General features: G+C 40.5%; 1 protein-coding gene across 1 annotated transcript in view; it reads left to right on the forward strand.

The window, feature by feature from the left end:
• LOC134302274 (piezo-type mechanosensitive ion channel component 2) overlaps positions 1-21095 on the forward strand; it is a 93931-nt gene that overhangs the window by 48001 nt on the left and 24835 nt on the right. Inside the window, exons 11-30 of the mRNA XM_062987317.1 lie at positions 640-763; positions 856-1022; positions 1759-1989; positions 3092-3218; positions 4111-4295; positions 6050-6198; positions 7012-7185; positions 8572-8613; positions 9180-9212; positions 9784-9980; positions 10648-10808; positions 12700-12876; positions 12996-13112; positions 13226-13426; positions 13882-14086; positions 15295-15396; positions 15733-15898; positions 19138-19381; positions 19918-20048; positions 20611-20760. Of these exons, the coding sequence (XP_062843387.1) occupies positions 640-763; positions 856-1022; positions 1759-1989; positions 3092-3218; positions 4111-4295; positions 6050-6198; positions 7012-7185; positions 8572-8613; positions 9180-9212; positions 9784-9980; positions 10648-10808; positions 12700-12876; positions 12996-13112; positions 13226-13426; positions 13882-14086; positions 15295-15396; positions 15733-15898; positions 19138-19381; positions 19918-20048; positions 20611-20760 (3083 nt within the window). The remainder of the gene's footprint in view (positions 1-639; positions 764-855; positions 1023-1758; positions 1990-3091; positions 3219-4110; positions 4296-6049; positions 6199-7011; positions 7186-8571; positions 8614-9179; positions 9213-9783; positions 9981-10647; positions 10809-12699; positions 12877-12995; positions 13113-13225; positions 13427-13881; positions 14087-15294; positions 15397-15732; positions 15899-19137; positions 19382-19917; positions 20049-20610; positions 20761-21095) is intronic.

Genomic DNA, 21095 nt, shown 5'->3' on the forward strand with positions numbered 1-21095 from the left:
CAGGAATCGAACCCTCAGTACTCACTGTTGTTACTTTGTAGGGTAGTATGATGGGTAAATCCAAAAGCTTGTGTTGCAATACACATTCAGTATTTTCATACCCACGCCTGTAAGGTCTTCAGGCGCCTTGCCGGGATGTAACACGAGTCAGCACTGATTCATCGTCCCGCTGTCGTTCTAAATCTGACTCTCTATTTTTATGCTCACTTCAGATACAAACTGGTTTTTAAATAAATCTTGGTTGAGCTTTGAGAAGAATGAAGCCGAAGTCTTGTGGCACACAAAAATTAAAGTAACACGGCCTCTGTCCCAAGCTTTTTGAATGTAGTGCGAGCATCAGATTTTGAATTGGTTTATATTTACAAAATACAATCAAGTGTGTCTTCAGTAACTGCTTTATCCTGATCAGGGTCGCAATGGGTCTACTAGTTAAATCAGTAGCAAAAGGAACAATTTGGAGTAGCCAGTCCATCTTCTGCTTGAGTCTGGTGCTGTGCAGTATCTACACTACCTGCTATGCCACCATACTGCCTTAACATCCATGATACATGAAGTAAACACAGTGTTAAACTGGCATGTGTACCCAGATAGATTAAAAAAAGTAAAATCTACATCATTTCTCACAAATGTTCCACATAGGCAGTTGTGGTGAACTCCAACGGGACGTCTGTTGGCTACATCAACACTACAGAAAACGGACCAGTCACCTTGGACCTCTACTCCATCCCTAAGTATAAAGTGGACCAGTCCAATAATATCGAGGGTGAGAGAACATCTAGAATTTATTTGAATGTGAATTATCATTGAAGAGAGCTTTGTTGGTTATTCGCATGTGTGTATTGGTGACGTGTACAGATCAGAAGGATTTAGAGGTGTATGAGGTGGTTGAGATGCCACCGGAAGAGGAAGAAGAGCTGAAGGAGAGTGAGGAGAAGTCTGAGTCTGCTGCCCCGCCCGGGCTTGTCAAGGTCTTTCGCTTCATCTTGAAGCAGAGCTACATCTGCGCTCTCATCGCCATGATGGTGAGAATGTCACATTTTAATCCGAAAACCAATAAAGATACGTGCTCTGCTACCGGCAGGCTGGGCGCCTACACGAACAATGATTGGCTCGTTCGCAGGGAGGGTGCCGGAGCTGCATTCCTCATAACTGATGCAATTACGACTTCTCCTGGCTGATTGATGGCACCTGCACAGAGACGCGGGATAATAGGATCAGGGTGTGACTCTCCATGCGCAAAGCTGATCCTCATATGAAAAGATGCAGTCTGCTACTGGGGAAGTGAAGTTGTAGCCTAGTGGGTAAGGTAGTGGACCAGTAATCGGAAGGTCATCGGTTCAAGCCTCACCACTGCCAGGTTGCCACTGTTGCGCCCTTGAGCAAGGCCCTTAACCCTCAATTGCTTAGACAGTAGACTGTCACAGTACTGTAAGTCGCTTTGGATAAAGGCGTCTGCTAAATGCCGTAAATGTAAATGCTACTGCACACTTGTCGGAGGGGACGTGTGTTAGTGGAGGTCAACATCAATAGAGAGGAAGCGTAATGCAATCGGGTAACTGGATACGACTAGATTGAGAGGAAATTTGCAAATTAATAAATGCAAAAAAAAGCAACAGGCACAGTTTGGGGTTATCACCTCTATACCACTTGAGCCTGGCTACATTTTAATGTAATTAATTGACTATAATTCAAAGTCTAACATCTAACATACTTTCCTTCATGCCACCAATATGTCTCTCTCTCTCTTTTCTCTCTCAGGCTTGGAGCATTACCTACGTGAGCTGGCTGACGTTCGTCCTGCTCTTATGGTCCTGCACGCTGTGGATGGTGCGAGACAGGAGAAAATACGCCATGCTTTCCTCGCCCTTTATGGTGGCCTACGGGAACCTGGTGATCGTGCTGCAGTACATCTGGAGTTTTGAGAGTCTGAATGCCGTTCCCAGTCTCTTCCCCAAACCCCACGAAGTCTTCACAGAACTCTGCTCCAAAGTACAAATGTCGTTTTCATAAAGATTGTACACTTGATTATACGTCAGCTTAGTGATTCTTAACTGGGGTGTTGGCACCCAAAAGTGGGTAGCTGAAAAATATACCAACCAACGACCAAACTTAATACAGCGATTATGTCAGTAATATATGAGGGTTCTTCAAAAAGTTTCCGCACTTCATCATCATCATCACATGAAAATCTTCTTCCTCTTAAAGCTTCTTTGAGCGTCCAAAATTATAGAAATCAGATGGTGCTAAATCCGGACTAAAAGCTCTCTCAGTCTTGACCAATTATTAAACCCTCACCGTTTCCAACCAAAATATACAAATGCGGAAACTTTTTGAAGATCCCTCGTATATAGAAGAGTAAGATGAACATAAACCATGAGCAGATTAAGTTTACAAGTGCAAACTAAACATGCTAATCAAAAAATAGAGATGCAATGGTATTTATAGACTCCTATTTATAGACTCCTCTTATTACACCCATATAGAAGTCTTTTTTCAGTAAGAAAAGCCTCAGTAGGTATCAGCTAAGTATCATAAGCATAGAAGTGGTACGAGAAGCCATGGGTGTATATTAAAAAAAGAACAGGACACAGTAAAAAAAAAAGATGGAGGTGGAGGGGATGTAGACCCTCCTGAGTTCCTCTTTATACTGGAGCATGATGCAAACAATGCAAATCATTTTGCAGAAAATGACATAGCAGACGATGTGTAATTCAGCTCAGTAATCAGAAGGTTGCTAGTACAAGGCCACATTGCCAGATTAATTGCCAAGTTAAAAAGTATAATCAATGTAATATAAATTGCTTTGGATTAAAGCATCTGGTAATGTAAATTACACACGATTGTGACTTTAGAATCCTTTTTAACTTTGTTTCTTAAGACATTTAGAGTATTTAGAAGTTTATGAATGTTTATTAGCACTTTGTAGTATTTAATAAGTTGGCCAGTTGATTTTTAGTCTGAGTATATACGCTTGTAGATTGTGTTTGTATCAATGAACATTTCATTTGTTTCATATTGTTGGTACATTCTGGTATTCTGGATCTTTTTCTTTTTACATGTATTAATCTCTGTGTGTTTGTGAATTCTGTAGGTCCTGTATTTGCTGACTTTCTGGCTGCTGCTGCGGCAGACGCTGACCGAGCGGCAGGACAAACTGGCAGAAGAAGCAGCGCTTTCTGAAGTGTCAGTCGAAGCAGAGAAAAAAGGTGAGCTGAACAGTTCACCTGAATCCTAATTAAGGATTGGGTTTGGGTGTCTGTGTTACTAACAGCACTGTTATTTCACTGTTGATTGGTACTATGTATCTTATACATATGGCCCTAATAAATTCACGGTAAAATTTGCCTAATTTTACGGACACTCACAAATTGCTAGAATACACAGCACAGCCTATCTTAATAGATGAATGTAAAGCCAGAACATTTAGCGATGGTGCGAGGCTCTGTCTCAAATACAAAAATACAAATATAAACGTCTGAGTTTTGACACACATCCCTCTGTGTCCACATTTTTCCGAACTCAGTTACCCGAGTCATTTTTTTAGCTGCTTTACTTCGACATCTTGGACATTTTGACTAACAGATTGCTAACTGAATTGCCGTAGGATTGCTAGGACCGCCTCATAGTGCAAATTAACCAGTAAACTTGTGTACAATCTGTGTCCACAGGAAGGGGGGGGGGGGGGTGGGGGGGTGTTGGTTGTGGCTTTTGATCTCGCACCTCCCAACACACTGGTGTAAATTGGCATTATTAAAATGTTTCTAAGTGTGAGTGAGTAAACAAGTGAGTTTTGATGCCCTGAAATCAGAGTTGCATTTCTGTTCTGTGTCCATTGTGTTCCTGACCGGGATGAAACAGATTAAGAAATAAATAAAAATAAACACCCCAAATTTTCTATACTTAATACTATTAATATTATTATTAATCTATACTTAATAATAATAATAATAATAATAATTGAAATTACATGTTATTTAGCACCTATTTAAGTACTGTATAATCAAAAAACATAACACATCCTAGTACCCGACGACTACCTGGCGACAGTTCCGATGACTGAGAACCAACACAGGTTTTGTGTTATAGAGGTGGTGAAGCCGGAGGACGAAGAAGAAGAGGAGGGTGGTGAGGATGACCTCATGCAGGTCGTGGGGAAGCTGGTGATGGCGCTGCTGGTGAAGTACTGGATCTACATCTGCGGTGGCATGTTCTTCTTCGTCAGCTTCGAAGGAGATGTCGTCATGTACAAGATCATCTACATGATGCTCTTCCTCTTCTGCGTCGCCCTCTATCAGGTACGGTGGTCGAAACCATTTATGGTCTTTATTTTATGGTTAATACTGTAGTTGCTATATATAAGTTGATGAAGGTCCAGTGTACAAATCCTATATAGAGAGACCAAAGCAACAGTGGGTACTGATTGTACTCTGACTCAAGTGTTATTTCGATTACATTTTCTTCTGTTTGAGTGTTTATATTGATTGCTACTCAACTTTTATTGGAGTTGTTGTTGAACAGGTGTGGCTACTCTACTCACTGTTCTGCAGTCTATTCTTTTAATTTTTTTCTATTCTTATCATAGTAATACAGTGGTACCTCCGTTCCAGATCCTTGGACTTATACCAAACAGGACGTATACCAAACGAATTTATCCCATAAGAAATAAAGGGAAAATGATTAATCCGTTCCCATGAAAAAAATCCTATTGTTATTGGCATATTTTACGTTGATGGGGTTGTATAAAATAATTTATGAAACGGATAGTTCCGGTCCTAAAATCTGATTGGCTGAGCTGCGTTCGAAGCAAAATCCCTGATATACGTGCACCTATGACCACCTTACATCGTTCCATATTAATATGCCACTGAAATGAAAAAGTACAAACATGGTTGAACACTATTTTAAGTCATGTACTATACATGGAAATGTCCAGATTAATATAAACAGTAATCTTAATCATTAAGCGGATGTTTTGTCCAAGAAATAGTGTAATAGTTTGCGAATGTTATGTTCGTCCTCATGTTGCCTAGCAACACGGCACACCGTTAAAGGGACTACAGTACCTGTAGTACAGTACCTGAAAATTCACAGAAAGTTATAGCGCGGGTTGTTCACTGAATGGTAGCAACTTCCATAATGACGCTAGTGGCTTTGTCTCGTGAGAGGTAAACAAGGGTAGCGCGCGGTGTCATGACTCATTTTGACCCATACAAGTTCTAACATGCGAGTCGTATTCCAAACAAAGGTCGTATACCTAGCAAAATTTTTCGCGTCCAAACAGGACGTATACCGAGTTGGACTTATTCCAAAGCGGACGTATACCGAGGTTCCACTGTATACTGAAATCAAAGGTTATGCTTTTGGTGGATGCCTCATACTGTTCTGATACTAATGTCTTGCTGTGTGTTGTATCAGTCAGCATCACAAATAAAAACATGGCAGTGGATTGATTGGGTCTGAACTGGCCCCAATACTGACTTGTATACATCTTAACCCTCGTGTTCTGCTTGGGGTCCCTGAGACACCAGCTAGAAGACATAATTAAAGGCAATAGATATTTCGTATGCTTTTAGTTTGGTGTTAAGATGACAGCTGACTCTCTTACCCACACAACACTGGGGTCAGAGTAGGGCACACTGGCTCAGTGAGTAGGTCTGTCACCTCACAGCAAGAAAGTCCTGGGTCCGATTCTCAGATGAAGCGGTCTGGGTCCTTCGTGTGGAGTTTGCATGTTTTCCTCGTGTCTGTGTGAGTTTCCTCTGGGAGCTCCGGGTTCAACCCACAGTCCAAAGACAAGCAGTCAGGTGTGTGTGTGTTAGACCTGTCCAGAGTGTTTCTTACCTCTTACCCGGTGAGTTGTACCTACCGCAAACCTGAACAGGATAAAGCGCTGGTAATACCAGTGACAGTGAATGAATGAATGAATGAATAAATGAATGAACACTGGGGTCTCAGGGACCCTAAAAACAAGGCAGTGCAATATAAGTCAACAGAAGACTTAAAACTGTATGTCCTGAGCAAACAGAAACTTAAAAGTCTAATTTTTCAGGTGCACTACGAGTGGTGGAGAAAAATCCTGAAGTATTTCTGGATGTCAGTGGTGGTGTACACCATGCTGGTGCTCATTCTTATCTACACGTGCCAATTCGAAGCTTCCGTCCCCACCTGGTCAGACATGACCGGCATGAGTGAGGAAAAGTAAGTATTGATGCTTATTACCTACCTGTAGATATAAAAAATATGATAACACGAGCATTTACTTACATTTACATTTTCAGCATTTAGCAGATGGCTTTATTCAAAGCGACTTACATTACAGTATACAGTCTGAGCAATTGAGTGTTAAGGGCCTTGCTCAAGGGCCCAACAGCAGCAACCTGGCAGTGGTGGGGCTTGGACCAGCGACCCTTTGATCACTGGTCCAGTACCTTAACCACTAGGCTACACCTGGCCCTGTACTTATATCTACTTACTTACATTTTTATCTTTCTGTTATTCATAATTTTGTTATGTTTATTAATGTTCTTGCATTCAATGAGCTAAAAATCCTAATAATAATAACATAAATAATAATAATAATAATAATAATATAAATAATAATAATAATAATATAAAGTTTGTTGTCAAGGAACCCCAGTGGTCTGCAACAGAGTCCTGTCCTCAACCCCACCGAACACTTACATTTGTAACGGCACTTTTGTTTCAACATCACTGCCTGACCTCACCAATGCTCTTTTAACTGAGTGGGTTCAAATTCCCACAGATACGTTCCATATTCCTGGGAAAATCCTTCCCAAAGGAGTGAAGACTTACATAACTGCAATGAGGCAACTTCATATCATGTCACTATGTGGCCATAGCTTTGGAATGGGATGTCCATTCACTGCTTAGAATAGTTTGGTGACCAAATATATTAGGTCAGGAGTCTGGCACCCAGTGTTTCCAGCGATTATTTGGAACGTATGAATGAATGAATGTTTTATTTTTCTTTCTGTGTTTTTTCTCATACAGGTTAAAAGCTCTGGGTCTGCAGAAGTTCTCTGTGGTCGATCTGTTCACACGGATTTTCATCCCCACTTCCTTCCTGCTAGTGTGCATCCTTCACCTGCACTACTTCCACGAGCATTTCCTCAAGCTCACAGACCTCAACGCTGTGGCTGCCAAAGAGGATAGCCCCATCTACAGGTGAGGAACTGCTCATTGAAGCTTTATGCATTGTTGCTTTACCTGGTTTTCTGCAATTATGGAACTATTATTATTGTAGTCATGGTGTTAGGAGATTTTCATAACGGTTATAACTGTGATTAATAACAGTCCGGTCAAACAGACTGAGTCTTGAATGGGAATCTGAGTTTCTGCAAGCAAACTTGTCACCGGGAAATAAAATTAATTCAGTTTTAGATTTTAGGGGACTGATTGTCAATAATTAATAATGTCATTTTATAGGAAATTAAACACAGGTAGTTTTGGCTTGACTTTATAGGGCCAAGATGGGTCAAAATTATTAATAAGAAAAACCCTTGTAACTTTTACTAACGTCCTCATTTTTAGTCCTTCCTACATCCTATTATTATATTTGCCAACGTAACACTGAGCCTCAGATCTCTCCACGTCCTCCAGACCCCAAGGTCTTGTGGATTTTATGTGGTCAAGTTTTGTACCAGGGATCTTCAAAAAGTTTCCACACTTATTCCACAATATTTTGGTTGGAAACAGTGAGGGCATAATTGTTGAGTAGTGATCGGTCGTGTCTGAGAGACTGAGAGACGCTTATAGTCTGGATTTAGCGCCATCTGATTTCCACCTTTTTGGACAGCTCTAAGAAGCTTTAAGTGGAAGTAGATTTTCATGTGATGATGATGTGAAAGCAGCGGTACATCAGTGTCTATGCGCTCAACCGAAAACACTGTTTGCTGATGGCATTAAAAAGTTGGAATGATGCTGGGGAAAATGTATCGGAAGGCGACTGTGTAGAAAAGTGTCAGTTGTTTTTAAAATTCTTAATAAATAGAGTTTAAAAAAAAGTGCTGCAGCTTATTGAAGAACCCTCATATCATTAGTCTGCGATTGAAGATTGAAGTTTTTTGCCATTGTAAAAATACCCTGCCTTTTTTTCGGACAGGATCCCAAAGCTCTCGCATAGTTGCAAATTTAGTAATCAATTTGGCTGTGGTCAGTTTTACATGGCCTGTTATGTTGGCAAATTAGACTGTTAGACTAAAGAATTACCTAACTTATGATTGTTAAACAGGCAATTGTAGCCTAGCGGTTAAGGTACTGGACTAGTAGTCAAAAGGTCGCTGGTTCAAGCCCCACCACGGCCAGTTTGCCACTGTTGGGTCCTTAAGCAAGTACTTACACAATAATGTACCTCACTTTGAATAAAAGCGTATGCTGAAAATGTAAACATAACAGATTATTTCTCTCAGATTCTCAAATATTCTCTTATCATGATATAATCATAATACTTGTCTATTTCTGACCTTTGCTAATCTACTTTCTGTTCTCATTGTAACCAAATGTCTACTTTTGTCTCTCTTTTTGCCATTGTTTATGACACTGACCCAACAGCTCTGCCAAAGTCAGTGCTCGTATCTATCTAATAATGGATAGGTGGGTGACTGCTTATGTCCTGTAGCACTCAAGGACCCTCCACCGTGAATGAAATCTCCCTTCCTTTAACTTTCCTACGAGTCTACACCTCTTTTTTACCCTGCTTTCTTTTTTAGTTAGTGCAAATAATTCAAAATAAGGATCTTAAATCCTGTATGTATTTATTTATATCAACTTTTTATAATGAATTTCACTGTATGACCATCATATCTGACATTATTTTGATATATTTAGCATTGTATTATTTGTGAATGACATAATCATGTATTATCAGCCTCCCTAACACACATCTTGCACCAGTAAAGCCCCTAAAAACCATTCGACCTTTGACGTGACCTCCTTTCTGAATATTTTCCCGCATTAAACTCCCATTCTCTTCTTAGCATGTCATAAATGTGCACGTCCCTATTTAAGAACACCCGGTTTCACAGTTTCCCACCCCCCTTTCCTTAATGTTAATATTTCATAATGTGATTTGATCATTTTACAGCATTGTTCTCTTGATACTTGGTCTTTTATCGGTCTGGTTTTGTGTCTCTATTTTAAAAACAATTGCTTTATAACAGAATCAAGCAAAAAATGTCATCACTCCAGAGCAAGTAAGTGAGCTCGTGGCAGGAAAGATTATATCATTGCATATTTTCACTGCCATGCAGCCATATCATGCAAGCTTTCCACCCCGACCCTCCATCGCCTGAGAAGGAGACGCCTCTAATGACACTGCTGCTCATTTTTGCTACTCATTGATATTTGGATTGTCTTGGATCCTACCCTTCTGACTTATGAAATAATATGCACTATATTTAATGATTTCTACTTAATACATCTGATTATTAACGTACACTACAACGACTAAGAAATAAAAGGTATTTTGCTTGAATGGGAATGTCTTCATACACAATCACTTCCCTGCTGGTCTGAGAAGACTCTGGGCTCACAGCATCCATGATCCAATCCCTGCCTGTATAATAAAATACTAAATCATCTCTTTGCTGTTTATAAAGGCACTAACCTACATGCTTATCTGCTTATTGGAAATGGAAATTACATAAAACGTTGGGATCTGTGTTCAGCATAGAAAGGTTCAGAAGCCTGAGAGGTTTGTGCTTTTATAAATATGCAGGTCTTCTGTCTGTCCCAGTTTGTCTAATGAAAACTCTTGATGAACAGACTTGCCCAACCAGACGGGAGCTTGGCAGATCTTACCATGCTGAGTTCTTCTCCAGAGCCCCTGGGGAAAGAGAAAGAAATGTTGATGGTGGATGGCATGGTGGAGGAAAAAAAGAAGGAGGAGGACTCTGTCCATGATGAAAGCCAACACGACAGCATGGCTACAGATCCAGAAATGCCATCAGAGGAGAGCTCAGGTACAGTGACTATACACCGATCAGGCATAACATTACGATCACCTTCCTAATATTGTGTTGTCCTCCTTTTGCTGCCAAAACAGCCCTGCAACTGTGATGTACTGTGTATTTTGACACCTTTCTATCAGAACCAGCATTAACTTCTTCAGCAGTTTGAGCTGCAGTAGCTCGTCTGTTGGATCGGACCACATGGGCCAACCTTCTCTCCCCACATGCATCAGTGAGCCTTGGTCACCCATGACCCTGTCTTTGGTTTATCACTGTTCCTTCCTTGGACCACTTTTGATAGATACTGACCACTGCAGACCGGGAACACCCCACAAGAGCTGCAGTTTTAGAGATGCTCTGACCCAGTTGTCTAGCCATCACAATTTAGCCCTCGCTCAAAACCTTACGCTCGCTGCTTAATATATCCCACCCACTAACAGGTGCCGTGATGAAGAGATAATCAGTGTTATTCACTTTATCTATCAGTGGTCATAATGTTATGCCTGGTAGGTGTATATTGGAATACATATAATTACAGCTACACTTTAAAATATATGAGCTGTTTGAAGCACCTTTGATACTTATATTTATGACATCATAATTCTCAAAACCGATTCAAATCACAGACAGCACCAATAATATTCTCGTACTAACCTCACTAACCTCACTGTGTCTGTAGATTTGAAAAATAAGTGGCATCTGGTGCTGGACCGTCTCACTGTGCTGTTCCTAAAGTTCCTGGAATACTTCCACAAACTGCAACTCTTTATTTGGTGGCTCCTGGAAATCCACATCGTAAAGATTGTTTCTTCATACATCATCCTGGTGTCCGTCACAGAGGTAACAGCAATAAATGTCCACCAATTTCTCATTTTCTTGAACTGTATTTAACTGGCACAAGTACAAAGACAAGACTTATTATACATGACTTGCATCATAAAGAGGAGACTTAAGCATTTCATTTTCATCATAAATAAGCCCAGTTGTTGTTTCTTCTCTTTTTTGGGCTTTAGTGTCCAGCATATTTACAATTCAAATGAATACTTGTCAACGGGCTTCTCATGATATTTATGTTAAGTCATTTTAGATCAGTTTCTAGAGGTGTGCAGTCTGTTTGCCAAATTACAAACGTTCTACTTCTGGTTGGGGTTATATATGCTGTATATAATAGATAATTATGATACTTACGCTATAAAATATAATATATACTTAGTAAAAATAATGGTTATTCCTTTCACCTGAGTAGATCTCTTATAAAGGCAGTTTGACATAAAGACAGTTAATTAGATCTCTTATAAAGGCATGTAATAAGATCACTTATAAATGCAGTTAAGTAGATCCCTTCTAAAGTCAGTTAAGTTGAGTAGATCCCTTATAAAGGCACTAGAGTTGATCCCTCCTTAAGGCAGTCGAGTAGATCCTGTATAAAGGCACTTGAGTATATCGCTTATAAAGTCAGTTGAGTAGATCCCTTATAAAGGCAGTTAAGTACATTTCTTATAAAGGCATTTGAATAGATCTCCTATAAAGGCAGTTGAGTGCATTTCTTATAAGAACAGTTGAGTAGATCCCTTATAAAGGCACTAGAGTTGATCCCTCCTTAAGATAGTCGAGTAGATCCCTTACAAAGGCAGTTGAGTAGATCCCTTATAAAGTCAGTTGAGTTCATTTCTTATAAAGGCAGTTGAGTAGATCCCTTACAAAGGCACTTGAGTAGATCCCTTATGAAGTCAGTTGAGTAGATCCCTTACAACGGCAGATGAGTAAATTTCTCATAAAGGCAGTTGAGTAGATCCCTTATAAAGGCAGTAGAGTTGATCCCTCAAGGAAGTTGAGTAGATCCCTTGCAAAGGCACTTGAGTAGATCCCTTACAAAGGCAGTTGAGTACATTTCTCATGAAGGCAGATGAGTACATTTCTCATAAAGGCAGTTGAGTAGATCCCCCACAAAGGCAGATGAGTACATTTCTCATAAAGGAAGTCGAGTAGATCCCTAACAAAGGCACTTGAGTAGATCCCTTATAAAGTCAGTTGAGTAGATCCCTTATAAAGACAGATTAGTACATTTCTCATAAAGGCAGTTGAGTAGATCCCTTATAAAGTCAGTTGAGTAGATCTCTTACAAAGGCACCTGAGTAGATCCCTTATAAAGTCAGTTGAGTAGATCCCTTATAAAGACAGTTAAGTACATTTCTTATAAAGGCATTTGAATAGATCTGCTATAAAGGCAGTTGATCACATTTCCTATAAGGGCAGTTGAGTAGAACTCCTATATTTGTATATCCCTTATAAACACAGTAGAGTAGATCCTTCCTTAAGGCAGTTGAGTAGATCCCTTATAAAGGCACTTGAGAAGGTTCAAGTCAATTAATGTTTTGTGGAACATTTTTGATAAACGTTCGATCCATATCAAGTCTAATCAACTTTGTTGTCACATTAAGAACACATGGACCCCTTCGTCTTTATGTTAATAACAATAATAATAATAATAATAATAATAGTCTCCATAAATTAATAGCTTATTGTACCACCTTCAGCATTAATGACTGCAACTAATCAGTTTCCATAATTTAATGATAGTTTTTCACGTCACTGTTAATGAATTTAACCTCAGTTTTCTCTTAGAATCACTTGCTAAGTTTATCAAACATACAAAACAACAAGCAGTTGAATTTAAAATAATGATGTTTTAACAGACCTGTTTTCTGACCACGGTGACTGATATTTACAGGTATCTCTGCTGAACTTTGTGTTTTTTGCATCATGGGTGTTCGCCCTGCCGTACAGTCAGTTCCGGCCTTTAGCCTCCAGCATCTGCTCTGTGTGGACTTGTGTTATCATCATCTGCAAAATGTTGTACCAACTGGAGACCATAAAACCACATACCTATTCCAGTAATTGCTCGATGGTATGTGACCTAGCATAACCCTGTAACCTAAAACTATGCACATAGATTTTTATGCCTTATAAATTATTGCTGTTGATTTCCATCTTTGGTATGTTGTGGTTTTTTATGTTTCCCATCAGCCCAACGACACTGAAAATAAGGAGTACATGATGAAGTCTCTGTTGTACAAGGAACCAGTGGATCCTGCAAACTGGGTTGGACTTGAAAAGTTCAATTTTCTACTTTTATACCTAAGGGTGAGAATAAGATTCCACTGTTATGGTCTTGGACTTGGTCTTAACAGCTGCTGAATTTTGTCTGAATCTTTTATTGTTGACACATTGCCAATCATGTGCCATGTTTCTTCTAGAATAACTTATTGATGCTTGCCATCTTGGCATTTGAGGTGACCATCTACAGACATCAGCAGTATTTTCGGCTACGCAACAAGCTCTCGCCTCCGCCCTTTCGAACCATTTTCCACGATATTACTCGCCAGCACCTTGACAACGGCATCATCAGCTGCGCCAAATACTTCATTAACTATTCCTTCTACAAGTTTGGAGTAGAGGTAGGTCACATTATTATAAAAATAGTATTTTTGTGCTTTTCCCCCCCACTTTTTCTTCCAATTGAGTTGTATCCAATTACCTGATTCCTCTTTACTGATGTTCACCTCCACTCCTGATTGAGAAGAGTCGTGACTGACACACGTCCCCTCTGACACGTGTGTAGTAGCCGACTGCATCTTTTCACCTGCACGAGGCGAGTTCATGGAGAGTCACACGCTGATCCCATCATCCCTCGTCTCTGTGCAGACGCCATCAATCAGCCAGCAGAGGTTATAATTGCATCAGTTATAAGCAATCCCCTACGGGACCCTCCCTATGAACGAGCCAATCATTGTTTGTGTAGGCGTCCAGCCTGCCGGGCGCAGAGCTGAGATTCGAACCGACGAAACTAGATTCGACATTAGAATTAGATGTTAATGGCCCATATATGGTTGTTTCCTATTTCTTCTTTCAGGTGTGTTTTCTATTGGCCGTGAACGTGATTGGTCAACGCATGGACTTCTACTCCATGATACATGCCTTAGCACTGGCCGCAGTGATGTACCGGCGCAGGAGAAAAGCCATTGCTGAAATCTGGCCCAAATACTGTTGCTTCCTTGCCTGCATGATCACTTTTCAGTATTTTGTCTGTGTAGGCATTCCACCAGCAGCCTGTAAAGGTGAGCGTGTATCCTCTTTATATCTATTAGATTATTATGATATTTATGTTGTCATTTTAGAGCAGTTTATAGAGGTGTGTAGTAATGCTAGATAGCAATAGTAGTTATGAGAGAGCAGATCTCTCATAAGGGCGGATGAGTAGATCCATTACAAGTGCACTTGAGTAGATCCCTTATTAAGTCAGTGGAGTAGATCCCTTATAAAGGCAGTTAAGTACATTTCTTATAAAGGCATTTGAATAGATCTCCTATAAAGGCAGTTGAGTACATTTCTTATAAAGACAGTTGAGTAGATCCCTTGTGAAGACAGTTGAGTAGATCTCCTATGAAGGCAGTTGTGTAGATCCCTTATAAAGATGGTCGAGTAGATCTCTCCTCAAGGCAGTTGAATAGATCCTTTATAAAGGCAGTTGAGTAGATCCCTTATAAAAGCAGTTGAGTAGATCACTTACAAAGACAGTTAAATACACTTCTTACAATCAGAATCAGAATCAGAATCAGAATACTTTATTGATCCCCGAGGGGAAATTTCAAAGGCAGTTAAGTAGATCTATTTTAAAAGCAGTTGAGTAGATCCTTATTAAGGCAGTTGAGTACATTTCTTATAACGACAGTTAAGTAGATTCCTTATAAAGGCAGTTGAGTACATTTCATATAACGGCAGTTGAGTACATTTCTTATAAAGGAAGTTAAGTAGATCACTTTTAAAAGCAGTTAAGCAGATTCCTTATGTAGACAGTAGAGTACATTTTTTATAAAGGTGGTTAAGTGGATCTCTTATAAATGCAGTTGAGTAAATCTCCTAAGGGCAGTTAAGTAGATTTCTTATAAAGGCGGTTGATTAGACGTCTTATTAAGGCAATCGATTAGATCTCTTATATAGCCAGTTAAGCAGATCTCTTATATAGACAGTTAAGTAAAAGTAAAAGCAGTTGAGTAGATCACTTATGAAGGCAGTTGAGTAGATCCCTCATAAAGGCAGTTGTGTACATTTCATATAAAGGCAGTTGAGTACATTTCATTTAAAGACAGTTGAGTAGATCCCTTATAAAGGTATTTGAGTAGATCTCTTGAGTAGATAAAGGAGAATGAGAATTCCATACAGCAACATGAGCCTGTTTCTCCTAAAAGTCTGAACTCTTCAATAGATCTATGCAGCTCCACACATGCTCCTTCAGTCCATATAAGCGTGTTGCGTTTTTTTACAGACTACCCCTGGAGATTCGTCAACTCTTCAACAGATTCCAACGTCATTAAGTGGCTCTACCTGCCTGATTTCCACACCAGACCGAACCCCAAGTTTCTCATCTGTAAGTCGTGAATACACTGTCGAGTCACATTATTATGATCACCAGCTAATAACCGGCGTCACAGTAACCGGCGTCTGCAGCACAGTCAGCAGCTAGACGGGCTGGGAGAGACTCAATAAGCTCCTGGTAGGTCGTCACAGATCTCTGGAGCCATGCTGACTGCAGTACATGAGGATCCACAGAGCGAACACGACCATCGAGGTGGTCCCACAGATGCTCAAAAGAAAGAAGTGGTCATAATAATCTGACTCAGCAGTGTATATTAATTGTTACATTTGAGCAGTTTGAAGCATGGAACATTTCTGATTGAGCACTCGTACTCTTGCTCTGCTGTAGATGACTTCATGTTGCTGCTGAGTGCTTCTCTGCAGCGCCAAGTGTTTGATGAGGAGAATTTGGCAGCCGTTCGTCTGATGGCAGGAGAAAACGTGGAGATCTGCAGAGACCTGGATGCCGCTTCCTTCAGTGTTCACAACCCCGTCCCGGACTTCATACACTGCAGGTGCGAACACGCATCCTCACTTTGTCCTTCGTCCTGTTAGCTCAAATCTTTCTATCAACAAGCGTCAAAACTCTTCCATTTCTCCTTCCTGTGCCACCCATCCCGATCTCATCCACGGATCCTGTTACAAGTGGAATACGCTGGAATATAACCCGCCATCCCTGTCTCTCACTTATACGCAATTTGTCTTTAGCCTAACTCGATGAGCAGCTTTTAAGTGAAGAGACTGGTTTTCTGAACAAGGTGATTAAGCTTGAAGGGAAGGGAGGGGGAAGGGATGGGGTAGTTGTCCATCCTGACCCATCAGCAAAACTCGCACACGGCTTTTCATCAGAGCCCTTAAAACAGCTGAGTAGCACAACCCACACACGGCTTTCAGTGTTTCCAAACATGGCTCTCAGGGGCGGCGAGGGTAATGTATGGAGTGATGGAGCTCACACCCAGGTGGGTAAGAGGTCTAAAGTGCATTCAGCTGATAAAGATCCATACGTACCGGCTTTTACAGCCTTTTCGGTGAGCACTCATTTCCTTTATATACATACATGGAAAGTGTTCCGGGTATCGACCCAGAAACAATAAAGCTCATGTTGACAGGTCGTCATACGGTACGTGAGTGATGGAAAGTTGGATTGTTTAGACATGAAAAAGCATGTTGGACACAAAATATTTGAATAAAATATAATAAATCATACTCGATCTGTATTAAACCCATCAATTTTTCAACTTGTTTAAGCATAATTTGACTAAATCAAACTGTGAGGTCAGGGTTTTGAGGAGGCCACTTTGAGGAGGACTTACTCCACACCAGACTCATGCTAGAACAGGAAAGGACCTTCCCCAAACTGCTCTTACAAAGTCATAAGCATAAAAGGTGTTTTACACTTGTTAGCAATGGATGGGTCTGAAATACCTACAGTGTATCACAAAAGTGAGTACACCCCTCACATTTCTGCAAATATTTTATTATATCTTTTCATGGGACAACACTATAGACATGAAACTTGGATAGTAGTCAGTGTACAGCTTGTATAGCAGTGTAGATTTACTGTCTTCTGAAAATAACTCAACACACAGACATTAATGTCTAAATAGCTGGCAACATAAGTGAGTACACCCCACAGTGAACATGTCCAAATTGTGCCCAAAGTGTCAATATTTTGTGTGACCATCATTATTATCCAGCATTGCCTTAACGCTCCTGGGCATGGAATTCACCAGAGCTGCACAGGTTGCTACTGAAATCCTCTTCCACTCCTCCATGATAACATCACGGAGCTGGTGGATGTTAGACACCTTGAACTCCTCCACCTTCCACTTGAGGATGCGCCACAGGTGCTCAATTGGGTTTAGTCCATCACCTTTACCTTCAGCTTCCTCAGCAAGGCAGTTGTCATCTTGGAGGTTGTGTTTGGGGTCGTTATCCTGTTGGAAAACTGCCATGAGGCCCAGTTTTCGAAGGGAGGGGATCATGCTCTGTTTCAGAATGTCACAGTACATGTTGGAATTCATGTTTCCCTCAATGAACTGCAGCTCCCCAGTGCCAGCAACACTCATGCAGCCCAAGACCATGATGCTACCACCACCATGCTTGACTGTAGGCAAGATACAGTTGTCTTGGTACTTCTCACCAGGGCGCCGCCACACATGCTGGACACCATCTGAGCCAAACAAGTTTATCTTGGTCTCGTCAGACCACAGGGCATTCCAGTAATCCATGTTCTTGGACTGCTTGTCTTCAGCAAACTGTTTGCTGGCTTTCTTGTGCGTCAGCTTCCTTCTGGGATGACGACCATGCAGACCGAGTTGATGCAGTGTGCGGCGTATGGTCTGAGCACTGACAGGCTGACCTCCCACGTCTTCAACCTCTGCAGCAATGCTGGCAGCACTCATGTGTCTATTTTTTAAAGCCAACCTCTGGATATGACACCGAACACGTGGACTCAACTTCTTTGGTCGACCCTGGCGAAGCCTGTTCCGAGTGGAACCTGTCCTGGAAAACCGCTGTATGACCTTGGCCACCATGCTGTAGCTCAGTTTCAGGGTGTTAGCAATCTTCTTATAGCCCAGGCCATCTTTGTGGAGAGCAACAATTCTATTTCTCACATCCTCAGAGAGTTCTTTGCCATGAGGTGCCATGTTGAATATCCAGTGGCCAGTATGAGAGAATTGTACCCAAAACACCTAATTTAACAGCCCTGCTCCCCATTTACACCTGGGACCTTGACACATGACACCAGGGAGGGACAACGACACATTTGGGCACAATTTGGACATGTTCACTGTGGGGTGTACTCACTTATGTTGCCAGCCATTTAGACATTTATGGCTGTGTGTTGAGTTATTTTCAGAAGACAGTAAATCTACACTGCTATACAAGCTGTACACTGACTACTCTAAGTTATATCCAAGTTTCATGTCTATAGTGTTGTCCCATGAAAAGATATAATGAAATATTTGCAGAAATGTGAGGGGTGTACTCACTTTTGTGATACACTGTATATATAAATAATGAAGAAGGGGTTCACATATTTTTGGCTATTTGATGTATGTCATGGCACCCAAACATAAAACCCTTGTTAAAGCTTTTCTGCAATAAGAACCTTGATGTTCTGTCTCATATAAACTGAATGCAGTGGTTACTAAACTGGTACCAGTACCACCAGTGATACTGAAGTTCCACAAGGTGGTACTTCACATGCGCCGCAACCAATAAAATAATTAATATCTATGTACAATTGCCATCTGTAGTTATGAGGGGGTGGGTCACGCCTCGCCACTGAAGCGCCAGCTGTAGCACGTACGGTGCTACAAGACTGGGAAAGAACACAATATGCAGAGTGCAAAAGAGAAATGACAAAGGTTTGCCAAAACAAAAAAATAAATCACATAACACTACTCAGCTACTCAGTCCACCAGTGTGATGAGCCACGTTTTAAGGAAATGGTGCAAAATAAGCCACACTGTTGCTACCTACATTTGTAATATTTTTGTACATTTTTTCAGTGTAAAATATATATTTTATTATAAAATAAAATAGAAAAAAATTAGTTATTACAACTCCAGCTACCTAGTCCACCTCGGTGTGACACCGCTCCAGTAAGTATTATTAAACATGCAAGGATAATAAATTATGTATAAAATATTAATAATGTCTGCCTGCTGGTGCTACTTAAAATCAGATAATCAGTTTATTATTTATATGTTGCTGAATTTCTTACAACATTACTGGTGTGTTTCAGGTCATATTTGGATATGCTGAAAGTGATCATGTTCAGCTACCTGTTCTGGTTCGTCCTCACCATCATCTTCATCACCGGCACCACACGCATCAGCATTTTCTGCATGGGCTATCTGGTGGCCTGCTTCTACTTCCTGCTCTTCGGTGGACAGCTGCTGCTGAAGCCAATTAAGAAGATCCTTCACTACTGGGACTTCTTAATAGCCTACAACGTCTTTGTTATCACCATGAAGAACGTCTTCTCTGTAAGACACGTTAGGCTTTTTTATCCAATCACTGATATGATTAAAACTGTTTATAATACACAGGTTGGCTTTTTTTTTCAAGCATGATTTTTACCACGACCCAGGGAACACAAATAATGCTTCAAAATGAAGTATAATTAATAAATTAAAATAATGGCAATCTGGTCACACTGTGGTTTACAAGATGTAATGTAAAGCCTCCACAAGGGGGCGCTCGTGTACAAATTCATTTTGTGCCTTTTAAAATTTATTAATTTTTTTTTTAAAAATCGCCGACCGACACAAGGGTTTCGACCCAGAGTTTAACTTACCAAACACGTTTGGTGTGCTGGTTGTTTTAATAACCAAGAGACCAAGACAGATACTTCTTTACACAGGTGATATAAGTGTTGGATAACTTTGCTTCTCAACAAATAGAAATGTTGTGTTTTTACTTAATTCTTCTTTATACAAGTACACGGGTATAAATGTGTGCATTCATTAGTTGATATTAAAAGCTTGGATGCTAAGAGTAACTGGTTGTTTTTCTTTTCCAGATTTTAGCCTGTGGTTACATCAACAAGCTGAAGATCAATTGCTGCTGGCTGATCCAGCTGCTGAGTCTGGCCTGCACCATAAAGGAATATGAAGACCTGCCAGGTGTGGACCTCAGACACCTCTGGATTTAGTATTACATTTACATTTTTGGCATTTAGCAGACGCTTTTATCCAAAGCAACTTACAGTACTGTGACAGTATATTGTCTAAGCAATTGAGGGTTGAGGGCATTGCTCAAGGTCCCAACAGTGGCAACCTGGTAGTGGTGGGGCTTGAACCAGTGACCTTTGAATTACTAGTCCAGTATCCTAACCACTAGGCTACAACTGCCTAATTGAGTACATTTTTCTCCCAATTTAGTTGTATCCAATTACCCGATTGCATTACGCTTCCCCTCTACTGATGTTGACCACTCCCTAATTGCATATGAAAACGAGCCAATCATTGTTGGTGAAGGCGCCCAGCCTGCCGGTAGCAGAGCTGAGATTCAAACCAACCCAAATTAAGTCAAATTAAGCAATAAATTTTTATTCTTTGAATGAAAGGTGTCTCAGTCTAAGGGAAAAACATGACCATATCTCCGTCATCTGAAGATCTGTTTGGTATTGTATTTGCTGAGCATTTAAATGGAATAAATTGCATAATTATATGGAATAAACTTTGTAAACTGTTTGTGTATCCTCAGTCTCTAGCAATGTCTGTGAATTGCCACAGGACGAGGCCGGAATCATCTGGGACAGCATCTGTTTCAGCTTCCTGCTGCTGCAAAGACGCGTCTTCATGAGCTACTACTTTCTCCATGTGGTGGCCGACATCCGTGCTGGACAGATACTCGCTTCTAGGTGAACTGTGTTTAAGTACACTTATTAACACACACACACACACACTATCTTTGGCCAAAATTTTTTGGACATATTCTTCCACATCCACATATTATTGAGTTTAGCCGTTTCAGCAACATTATATGCTACCAGATAGAGAAAATCAATTACATTAAATAAATTATATACATTACTTCCAGCTTAGTAGCAAAAGCCTTTTTTCCAGGGTAAAACTGGCCCCGTGTACAAAGTAATGTCTATGAAAACGAGTTTGGAGTGGAGGAGCTCCAGTGCCCTGCACAAAGCTATGGGTGCAATAATATTAAACACCTTTGAAACAGATTATAGACCAGGCC

This window comes from Trichomycterus rosablanca, chromosome 25 (assembly GCF_030014385.1).
Source record: "Trichomycterus rosablanca isolate fTriRos1 chromosome 25, fTriRos1.hap1, whole genome shotgun sequence".
Taxonomy (NCBI): domain Eukaryota; kingdom Metazoa; phylum Chordata; class Actinopteri; order Siluriformes; family Trichomycteridae; genus Trichomycterus; species Trichomycterus rosablanca.